The sequence below is a fragment of the Dromiciops gliroides genome, chromosome 1 (genome assembly GCF_019393635.1).
Source record: "Dromiciops gliroides isolate mDroGli1 chromosome 1, mDroGli1.pri, whole genome shotgun sequence".
In the NCBI taxonomy this organism is placed as follows: Eukaryota; Metazoa; Chordata; class Mammalia; order Microbiotheria; family Microbiotheriidae; genus Dromiciops; species Dromiciops gliroides.
This window is the reverse complement of record NC_057861.1, coordinates 254,759,185-254,770,632: the sequence shown is the minus strand read 5'-3', so window position 1 is coordinate 254,770,632 and position 11,448 is coordinate 254,759,185. Positions and strand designations below refer to the sequence as shown.

General features: G+C 35.2%; 1 protein-coding gene across 1 annotated transcript in view; it reads right to left on the bottom strand.

Annotated features, from left to right (window-relative positions):
* Positions 1-2,002: 2,002 nt before the first annotated feature.
* Positions 2,003-11,448, bottom strand: part of UBE2V2 (ubiquitin conjugating enzyme E2 V2) — a 45,243-nt gene continuing 35,797 nt past the window's right edge. Inside the window, exons 3-4 of the mRNA XM_043970391.1 lie at positions 9,940-10,065; positions 2,003-2,894 (exon numbers count right to left, since the gene is read on the bottom strand). Coding sequence (XP_043826326.1) covers positions 2,748-2,894; positions 9,940-10,065 — 273 coding nt within the window. The 3' untranslated portion in view covers positions 2,003-2,747. The remainder of the gene's footprint in view (positions 2,895-9,939; positions 10,066-11,448) is intronic.

Genomic DNA, 11,448 nt, shown 5'->3' with positions numbered 1-11,448 from the left:
ATTGTGAAAATCTTTTACAACTAGTATTAGTGTTTTCTAGCTGTTTCTTCTCACTTATATAGAAGTATTAGTGTATTTAAGTAAAATTAAATATTCAATTGTCAATAAAATGCATAAGAAATAAGAACACTTACTTTATCAGTTTAAGTACCTTATGCCACATTTTTCTTATTAAATTACCTACTGGAATACACATGGGTCAAGCTAACCTACTCTTTGAGCACACAAACTATTGATCAGATATTTTTTAATGTCATGATGAAAGCCCTATAACATACCCCAAAGGCTTTACTTAAGATATCTGTAAAGTTGCAAATGGTTGTTCCAAGACATTGGAAATTCACAGTATGTCCATGAATATAAATCTCATTTGTTCAGATATGCTGGGTCACAGGGGGAGAGTTTAACATATGACCAATTCAGAAAGCAGAAAACTGACCTAATAGGACAACAAGAAGTTGTTTTACAATCCTTTATTAGCATATGATCACCCTTTAAGGGTTTCACTTACTAACCTTTTAAACAATCATCTAAGGCAATTTTACAGTTCACTTAAAAATTTTAAGACTATACACTCCTAGAACCTTGGCCTCTTTTCAAGAGAGACAAAGGAAAATTGCATAAAAACTGCCTTGTTTAGATGTTACTCTATGTAGGAGTGGTTCTACATCATCCCCCTTTTATAACCAACCAGCATGGTTTTAACTGCTACGTACAGCTCAATTGTAGCATGCAAAAATGGATTCTGCTTCCTAAATTTGTTAACTGGCATGCAAGTTTCTGCAGAAATCCAGTCCCCCAAAATTAATGACAAATATACGTTGCAGAGTTAACTTAGACAACATATAGCTGGAAAACCAACACTTGAACACAATTGTGGGCATGAGAAGAACACAAGAGAACATAGTTCTAGAGCTTCTCAGCCTCACGAGTATATAAAGAATTTAACAGCATACAGATGATTTAAATACAGAAATCCCAGAGTAAATAATTTATATTCCCACTACTACACTTTACTAGTTTCCATGTAGGGCAAGACAGTTTCTCACAGTGAAAAAGCACTTATCATAGACACACTGATTGAGACTGTCAGAGCTCCATGAATAACTTACAAAGTTATATGGTAATCTACATCAATTTCCTTCCTTCCCCAGCCATTTAAAATTTAACACTTTACAAGTAAAATGTATTTTAAAATCAGTACTAATCATTCCAAATCATTTTTAAACACACTACATAAGTAGTGGTGCCTACGTATTTGGTGTTTAGTAACATGTTAAACTTCTTTGTGAATAATTTTTAAATTAAAGGGTTAGAAGCATATTAAAATATATCAATTTAGCCCAAGTATCTTTTACACTGATGAACTACATAATCTGATGAAGGAAAGGTAGCATAGTACTATAAACTCTACTGATGATTCCAAATTATCTCAACATACTACATGGTACAAGGCTGCTAATGAAAAAAAAAGCCATTATTAAAACCACATAAAAGGAAAACACGATTTGAAAATGTTTTGGATGAGGTATGATTGAAATTCATTCTGAATAGTTCATGGCACTGTACCATAAGCAGTCTGGGCTAACAGTATAGTCAAAAGAAGAGACATGCTTATATAATTCCATGTAACTGAGTGTTTTAGTGGGAAGACCCTGAAGTTTCACAGAAAAATGTTAAAGGAAAAAAAGATGTGAAAAGAACTAAAATAGCATATGAAAATAGATGTGTAAGAGATAGGCGTTGAAAATCCTAGTGTGATTAAAAACTATGAGGTTTTTAAAACACGATAGAAGGGATTTCTATTCTCTCAGAGATGGGATAAAACCAATTATGTAATTGCTCCTTAGCAAGACTAACCAAAGGTCCAATTAACTAGTATACAAAAATAGGGAAACAAATAAAAGATCAACAAGATACAATAATTCTGATTTTAGCTACTTCGGCAAGTTATTGTACATATATTACAGCAATATCATAGAAATGGCACAGTCTCTGAGGATACTTTCCACATTTTATTTACATTTTAAGACTAACTTTAATCTCAGAATCACATATCCATACACCTATTTCCTTTGTTTTTTCACTTAAACTTAAATTCATGGTTTATCAGAACAAAGACTGTAAACAAGTATTTACCATGTCTGTTACATGTAACACACAGGAGCTGCTTTAAAACAGAAATCCATCTCCCTCCCTCACTCCCTCCCCCCTTTTTATAAATACAGGTATCAAAACAATCCTGAACATACTCTTTGTTACTACTAGTAGTCGGTACCCACACCTCTTCAAAAATTAAACAAAATTAGCAACAGTATTTATTGTACCTGCTACTTTAAACAATTTAAATTGCAGCTCTTTCACTAAGCAAGATGGATCAAGCATGCCATTTATAATTTTCCTCCTTGAGAAATTAGATTTCTGAAACATACATTACTCCACAGCAATCTGACACTTCTTGTCATGCTTTCATCTTGTAAAACCTGAATTCCATTTGTAGTACTCCAGGTTTATGCTTAAATGGTAGTGCCTTGATAAGAGAAAAAAAAAATTGTGCTGCATTTTTCTTCCCATTGTGCCTGAAAACATAACGGGTGTACATATATTAAATATATTCTTACAAATGTCCAGGTCATGTATACCAGCTGGAATTCTTTTAATGTGTGGGTTTTGCATTGTGAGATTTAATCAAGACATTAACATGAGTAGAAGGTTGTTGGTTTAGATAAGTTTGAGATTTGTTAAAATTAATTGCTGTATGTTTGTCCTTCTGGAGGTTGTGGAAGCTTCATGTTTTCTTTGGACATCATTAGACGCCTTAGCTCTTGAAGTACAACTTTAATGCTATAAGAATTTTGCCATTTTGCTAAAACTGGTATGCTCCGCGCATCCACCTAAAAGAAAAAAGACCACAAATAAATGATGTACATAAAATACTGTAGCTATACAGATGAATAAACCATTTTGGGAGTAACTAAGTCTAAAATTTCACTTTCAATCTTCCCTGAACTAGGAATTAGAAGACTTGGGTAATTAGTTCCACCTCTAAGGTATAAGACACTGGGCAAGTTGATTAGCCTCTCTGGGCCTGAGTTCCCTCATCTGTAAAGAGAAAGGCAGCATGATATGTTTAACTTATTATGTTGCCTTTGGGGGAGTGGGGGGAGAGATCATAATCTCAAAATTTTAGCCTCCTTATCTGTAAAATGAGGAAAATTAAAAACCTGGATTACTGTAAAGAAAGACAGTACTCTGAAAACTTATAAGTGTTCTATAATTGTGACCTAGCATGACCTGTAAAATGAGACTAGGATAAGATGCCAAACCAACATCAATTCTTTTTTTATTAAAAAACAAAAAAGTTATTATGGAGCAGCTAGGTGGCGCAGTGGATAGAGCATCAGCCCTGGATTCAGGAGGACCTGAGTTCAAATCCGGCCTCAGATGCTTGACACTTACTAGCTGTGTGACCCTGGGCAAGTCACTTAACCCCAATTGCCTCACCAAAAAAAAAGTTATTAAAATAAAACGCTATATAGATGAGTACTTATATTTAATCAAAGCATTTAATGAAGTCGCTCATGACAGATAATCTTATACAGATGGAAAGATATGGATCAAATGAGAACAGTTACATTCATTCAAAAATAGTTATATGACTGGACATATGCAAAGAAAAGTAAAATGAATACGCCGATATCAACATGGAGAAAGGTCTCTAGTGAAAACACCCTAACATCCTTTTCTACTCATCAATGGATCAATGAATTGACTTAAAATGGAGGAAATAGATAGCAAACTAGGTAACACAAAGCTGGACTAATATACTGGTTGAAAAATCTAGGAATCAAAAATATCTCAGCAGGTTGGAATCTTATAAAAATAAATTTAAAAGGAATAAATGTAAAATCCTATTCAAAAATGCACACAAAAACTCAGGAGATGCATGGCAAAACAAAAGGTATGCCATCCAGCAAAGCAACCATCTAAGAGAGAATTCAAGAAGCCCAAAGACCTGCTAGTTATAGGAAAAAAGGATTCCCTTCTTTGGATAAACATAAGAACCACGCAATCCCAAGATTCTGTTGACTTGGAATATAAGTGCCAAAGAATGGCTTTTTTCTTCCATGGTGTAAGAATCACATGTTTAATTTTTTTGGAAAAAAGGAGAAGAGATGAGAAAGGAAAACAGTAGTATCAGTAACCTAGTCTACGGTGAAAAGAGTGGAGAGAAAGGCTGGGGGGGTAGGGGCAGGTTTTGTTTAGAGAGACAGAAGAAAGAGAAAAAAGAGCAAGAGAGATGGAGACAGAGAGAGAACAGATAATTTAACTTGTTTTTTTAATAACAGCCATAATTATAAACTTCAATTGTTACACCATTGAACCTTGACTATCAGAAACTTTTGGGTAAGGAGTATCCTAGATGGGTAAGTTTTATTTAAAAAAAAAAAGTTCTTCTGGGGGCAGCTAGATGGAGCAATGGATAGAGCACTGGCCCTGGAGTCAGGAGTACCTGAGTTCAAATCTGGTCTCAGACACTTAACACTTACTAGCTGTGTGAAAAAAAATTAAAAAAAAAAAAAGTTCTTTTGGGTCAGCAAGGCGACGCAGTGGATAAAGCACTGGCCCTGGATTCAGGAGGAATTGAGTTCAAATCTGGCCTCAGACACTTAACACTTACTAGCTTTGTGACCCTGGGCAAGTCACTTACCCCCAATTGCCTCACCCCCCAAAAAAAAATGTTCTTCTGATCCAACCATTCTGGAAAACAATTTCGAATTATGCCCAAAAGGGTATAAAGCTGTGCATACCCTTCGACCCAGTAATACCACTTTGGGGTCTTTTTCCCAAAGAGATCATGGAAAATGGAAAAGGACCCACATGTACAAAAATATTTATAGCTGCTCTTTTTGTGGTGGCAAGAAATTGGAAATTATGGGGATGCCCATCAACTGGGGAATAGATGAACAAGTTGTGGTATATGAATGTAATGGAATACTATTGTGCTGTAAGAAACAATGAGCAGGAGGAGTTCAGAGAAACCTGGAAGGACTTGCATGAACTGATGATGAGTGAGATGAGCAGAACCAGGAGAACATTGTACACAGTATCATCATTATGTGCTGATCAACTGTGAAAGACTAGATTCTTCTCACCAATCCAATGGTACAGGAAGTTCCAAAGGACTCATGATGGAAAAGGCTCTCCAAATCCAGAAAAGGGGGAAAAAAAAAAAAGAACTGTGGAACATGGACGCTGATTGGACCATACTATTTCTTTTGTTTTTGGTGCTGTTGTTTTTCTTTTTTTGAGGTTTTTCCTTTTTGCTGAGTCTTCTCGTGTAACATGACTAATGCAGAAATATGTTAAATGTTATGGATAGATAGACAGATATAACCTATATCAGATTACCTGCTGTCTGGGGAGGGGGGGGGAAGGGAGAGGAGGGGAGGGAGAAAAATTTGAAATTAGAAATCTTATCTAAATAAATGTTAAAAACTAAAATAAATAAATAATTTGTTTAAAAAATAAAATTAAAAATTAAAAAGTTCTTCTTTATTATGACTATAAGGCACATTAGCAAACAAAAACATTCCAAATTCAAATTTCTTATTGTTAAATTATATCTTTTAATGTGCATTAATTATGTACATGTATATGTTGATATTATGTATAAACACAGTAATAAGAAAGCTCTATTTGTACCCCCTTTCTGTACTTCTTTTTATTTTCTGTATGTATATATATTTATATTTAATAAAAAGGTAGTTATCAAGTGCTGAAAGACAAGCTACCAATGAACACTATTTCAGGGGAGGGGGACAATTCCAAACTACTAATAAGAGAAATGAATGAATTTTCTGAATCTGAACAGCACCCCTAGAAGAAGAGACCAAAACCATAGGGAGGTAGGAGAGTGGCAGTGGGACCAGATGTCTAAATGCTAGGGCTTTGGGCTAGGGTTCCCCAGGCAACTACGAAAAGGAATCAAATATTCCGTAAGCCATGTAAGTCAAATCAATATTTTTAGCCAAAAATTAACATTATGATTCATATTCCTATGAGATGGGAATAATAATGCCTGCAGTACTTATTATATTCACTGTTACAACCCCATATGAATACTTGAAATAGAACTGTTACATCAAAAATATAAAGATTCAAATAATACTGGCGAGATAGAACTTGGAAACTGAATGGATATGGGGAATGAAAATGATGAGTCATTTACGAAGGGAACAACATGTGGTGGAAATAGCAATGGCTTTGGAGTCAGAGGATGTAGGTTCAAATCCCAGTTCTGCTGCTTACTGAACTAATCTGAACATGTCAGTAGATCTCTCTGGACCTCAATTTTCTCATCCATAAAATAACAAAATTGGTGACCTCCCAGGTTCCTTCCAGTTCTCAAAATATGTTCTTTTGATTCCAAGATTTGGTAATTTAGGCGACTGAGAGAATAGTGATAGATACCATTAACAGAAATGAAATTAGGATAACCAGATGAGTTCAGTTTTGGACATGTTGGAAACATGGAAGATATAGGACTGGAGCTCTGCAAAGAAGTCAGGACTAGATTTAGAAGACATCATCATGGAGGTGATAATTAAAGCTGTGGGAATCGAGATTGTAAAGGAAGAGAATATGCAAAGAGAAGACAGTCAAGAACAGTGCAAAAGAAAATTTTTATTTACAATACATACAAAAGGACTCCCTAAAGGAAAAAAAAATGTAGAAGATAGGTTACAAGGAGTTAAATAACCAAAGTTTAGTAGTGTAGACTATTCTTTCAAGAATTTTGGCACTGAAAGGGAAGAAGAGGTAAAGAATGGTAAGAGGTACAAGACTATAGGGGAAGTTTTTTTAGAATAGGGGACAATTAGTATATTTTAAACAGATAGGAAGGAGCCAGTAAGGGAGTTGACCATTAAAAAGAGATGCAGTGGGGGTAGCTAGGTGGCACAGTGCATAAAGCACTGGCCCTGGATTCAAGAGGACCTGAGTTCAAATCTGGTCTCAGACACTTGACACTTACTAGCTGTGTGACCCTAGGCAAGTCCTTGCCCCGCAAAAAAACAAACAAACAAAACTTAAAAAAGAGATGTGGTGACTGGTAGAGCAAAGTCACAAGGAATAATACTGGGGGGAGGGAGGGGGAGGATGGGTTGATTTTAGCAAGGACTACAGCTACCTCATCCTTTGAGGCCTAAGAGAAGGAGAAAGGGGACATGAAAACACAAAAAGGCTTAAAAGGGTGAAGTTGTGATAGTTCATGGCAGATAGCCTTGATTTTCTCAGTAAGGATGAAGTGAAATTATCTGATTTGAATAGAAGTAGAACTGGAAAACTGAAGAATGAAGAAGCTTGGAGTAGCCACTGTGGGGAATATGAATCAGTAAAGGGTTAATAAAAGGACGACTACAAAGCAAAGAGCCCAATTAGGGTCAGTTAACATAAATCTGTAGTACACCAATGGAATATCCTCTAGTCTAAGCACCATTTGACCACTTGGATAAACCAGGGAAGAGGAGAAATAGTGAGTTTCACAATGTTGGAGATAGCAGAGGATCCAATGGGCAAGGGATTCAAAGGCAGAAGAGACAGTATCATTGAAACGGGGTGAGTACTGGTTCAAAGCCTGGTAGAGGGTAAAATGATGCCAGGATAGGGTTGATTTGCTAGACAGGAAAAACAAGCAAGATTCACTGTTTTCCTCTCCTTTACCACTCCCAATCCCAATTCGCAGAAAAACACATACATGATTACCAAGGTACAAGTACTTAAATTTATAATGGAAAACAATGAGATTTAATGTATTACTTTGGGCAAGTCCTTGAGTAATGGACTAGAAGATCACTAATGTCCCTTTCATTTCTACTGCATACTGAATTCTGTTTTGTTTTGTTTTTTAAGTGAGGCAATTGGGGTTCAGTGACTTGCCCAAGGTCACACAGCTAGTAAGTGGAATTCTGTTTTAAAGCCAATCTCTTTTACATGTTGGAAGATACTCTACTATCATGTCCACTGTCCGCAATTAATGCAATACATTCTACATAACAAAGGCAGTAATTGTGAATTACCTAAAAATAGAGATTCTCTGTAAAATTTCTCTTAAACATTATTTAAAAATAGGGGAATGCTATACAGTGAGTTTATAATGCCATCTTTTTAGCCTATTATAAACAGTCTCCATAACTAGATGGAGTTTATAAAATTAGTGGAGAAAAAGCCAAGACATTTCCAAAACATAAACAAATACTTGCGGCTGTATAATGATAGTTAAATAAATGTGATTGCAAATCCCATGAAATACCAAACAGACTCCAAAAGAATATTCATAAACTCTTGATAAAGACCTTGGTGGGGGTAAAGGATAGGGAGAATGATTATGGAAAAATAAATATTATGTCAGAATAAAACCTGCAATTCATCAGTCCATAATATACAATAATCCCCCAAATTTAAGATCCCACAGCATTTAAACTCTATAATCCTGGCCCTGTTATTTACTAGCTACATGATCTTAAGACTGTCACTCCACCTACTAGTAAAAATAATCCTAGTATGACCTATCTCACATAACATTTCTCAGGGTAGTCTTGAGGATCAAATGAGAATGAATCAAGTATTTTGTAAAATATAAATATTTATATAAATAAAAGTTATCATCATGAAGAGAGCATTGTAAATAGGAGTTGAGAATATAAATATTTAATTAAGACCTATCCTCAGGGCCTTAGTATTGCAGATCCTAGAAATTATTTCACAGGATCATAGATCTAGAGCTGAAGAGGACCTCAGAGCCAACCCTCTTTTTTTACAGATGAGGAAATTAAGGCCCAGGGAAGTAGTTCCTTCTTAAACTTCAGGATCTCTCCTCAGTGTGGCCTTCTTAGATCTTTGCTGAAGCAGGTGTGAAGAGGCTGGACTGCACTGCTTCTTCCTACCCTCCATCATCTGTACTGTTCTCTTCTGTGGTTTATAACGTTTTAACTAGATCATTCTTATGGTATGAAAATTTTGTGGAGTTATATCTATAGTTAAACTATCAATGCTCATTCAATTCCAAGTAAAATAAACTTATTTGGTTAGATAAGTGGTTGAGTGGTTAACTGGTTCAGAATTAGAAATGATTGATAATCCTAAAATTTTAAAACTACTTGATGCCTCTAATCACAGACTGAAATTATTTGAGGAAGCAGAGCACAATCTGTTTGGGCTATAAATCTCAAGTCCTAAGCCTCAATTCTTAGCCCTGGCTTCAAAGGAAAAGCCCCAATCAAATTTCTCAAGACCTCAAATTTCTCAAAAACATCAAAAAAAGAGGCTTGGGGTAAATCATTTTGATTCTGGGAACAAATGCGTAACTGCTCTTTCAAAGTTGCTTGCCATAGACACTAAAGAAGTGCTTACATTTCCAGTAACAGTTGCCTCTAAAATACACACATATATAAACTCCCATACAACACAAGTCTGAACAAATATATCTATAGCTAGATGCTATTCCCATATGGAAGCTTTTTCCATCGATGTAGATCTGCAACTTATAGTCTTAAGAGTCGTTGGAGTAAATGGAGATTGAGAGACTTGCCCTTGGTCATCAGTATGGACATGAACCCAGGTCTTTCTGGGTTCCAAAGCCTATCAATTCACTATGGCCTCCTGCTTCTCATCCTGTAAATATATACATATAAATAATAAGGCTTATCAAGAATACCATTATGTAAGTACATATAGAAAATAAAGTGAAGGGGAAAAAACTATTTCCAATGCCTTTTCTAAGGATATTTCAACCACAATTTTTTTAATACCAATCAAGAAATTTTGTGCTCTAAGTTTAAGAGTCTTTTTCCTCTGGAACTTTATTAAGAGCTTCTATAGTGGAGGGAGGGGGAAGAGCTACTATAGCGAAGTTTGGCAGAGATGATTTCAACTTACCATTCCATTGGAATTATTTATCCCATTCATATTAATTTTTGTTACAAATCTAACTGTTGGAGGTGCTTCTGGGTATTTAGGTCCACACTCTACTTTCAGACTGTATATTCTGTTTTCATAGTTTGTCTGGAAGGCAAAAAAGATCAAAAGCTTATTAAGAACTGATAGATATTTTAAATGAAAAAACCTTTAAAATAATCTTACTCAAAAGATACCAGAATAAATGCACTGAAGCATGTTTAATCTAAATATGTTGTTTTATGGCTCATGGTTTTGGAGAAGGATGCATTTGCTTTTGAATATTTAACCCCCACAGTTAAAACTATCAATGTAATAATAAAGAAACAAGAGAGTAACTGTCTTATAAATTACAGTCAAAAGCAAAAGAAATCCTAGAGCTAACTTTGCCTCTTACTCCAAAAAGTATGATGTTATTTTAACGTCAATACTTTTTAAAACAAGGTTCAATGGAAATGAGGATAAAATTTAGCATTTTGCTACCAAAAAAAAAAAATCAGACCTATTTAGTCTCACATGAAATATTAAAAGTTAACTTCGGGGGGGCAGCTAGGTGGCACAGTGGATAAAGCACTGGCCTTGGATTCAGGACGACCTGAGTTCAAATTCGGACTCAGACACTTGACACTGGGCAAGTCACTTAACCCTCATTGCCCCACAAAAGAAAAACAAAACAAACAAACAAAAAAAGAAAAGCTAACTTCTATTATCAAATGCTTCATGCATGAAAGAACCAAATGAAGATCCCAATCATGGTATAGTGAAAAGAGCACTGACCTTGAAGTCAGAAGACTCCAAGTACTGGCTAGGCACTTACTGAGTTGACCCTACACCCTGGGAAAATCACAACTTCTGTGAGCTTCAGTTTCTTCCTTTGTCAAAGTGGGATAAGAAGACCTGGACTATATATATCCCTCACAGGTCATATGTGAGAGAAATATTTTGTAAAATTTAAAGTATTATGTAAATATGATCTATTTTCATTATATACCAATGCAACCTGCACATTAAGAATCCAGGGAAACTGAACTGCTGGGGTGGGATAAGAAGAAAAGCTCAATGGAACAAATCTTGCCACATAAAAATCACACATTGCGGCCTTTACATGATAAGGCATTGATTCCCAATTTCATGGTAGTAGTTATATTATGAGCACCCATTCCAGAATAGTCTACATAAGCATTTCTCAAATTATGCATTGCAGAAATCTAGTTATTTCTCACGACCATAACTAGAGATGCCATGAAAAAAAAAATGGCATTTAGCAATACCTTTCCTATGGGATAGTATGTATCATACTTAAAACATGCATTAAAAGCTAACTTTTTGCTTCAAAGTTTCCCTAATAATCCCTTTAATCCCAAATCCAACACTCCTCAAATCAATATTTATGGGTTCCAGTCATATATTTTAAGATTTTAAAAGTTCAAGTTTATTTGGGAAACACTGATCTTTAGAAACAACTTAGAATAGTCAACATATGAGATTTTC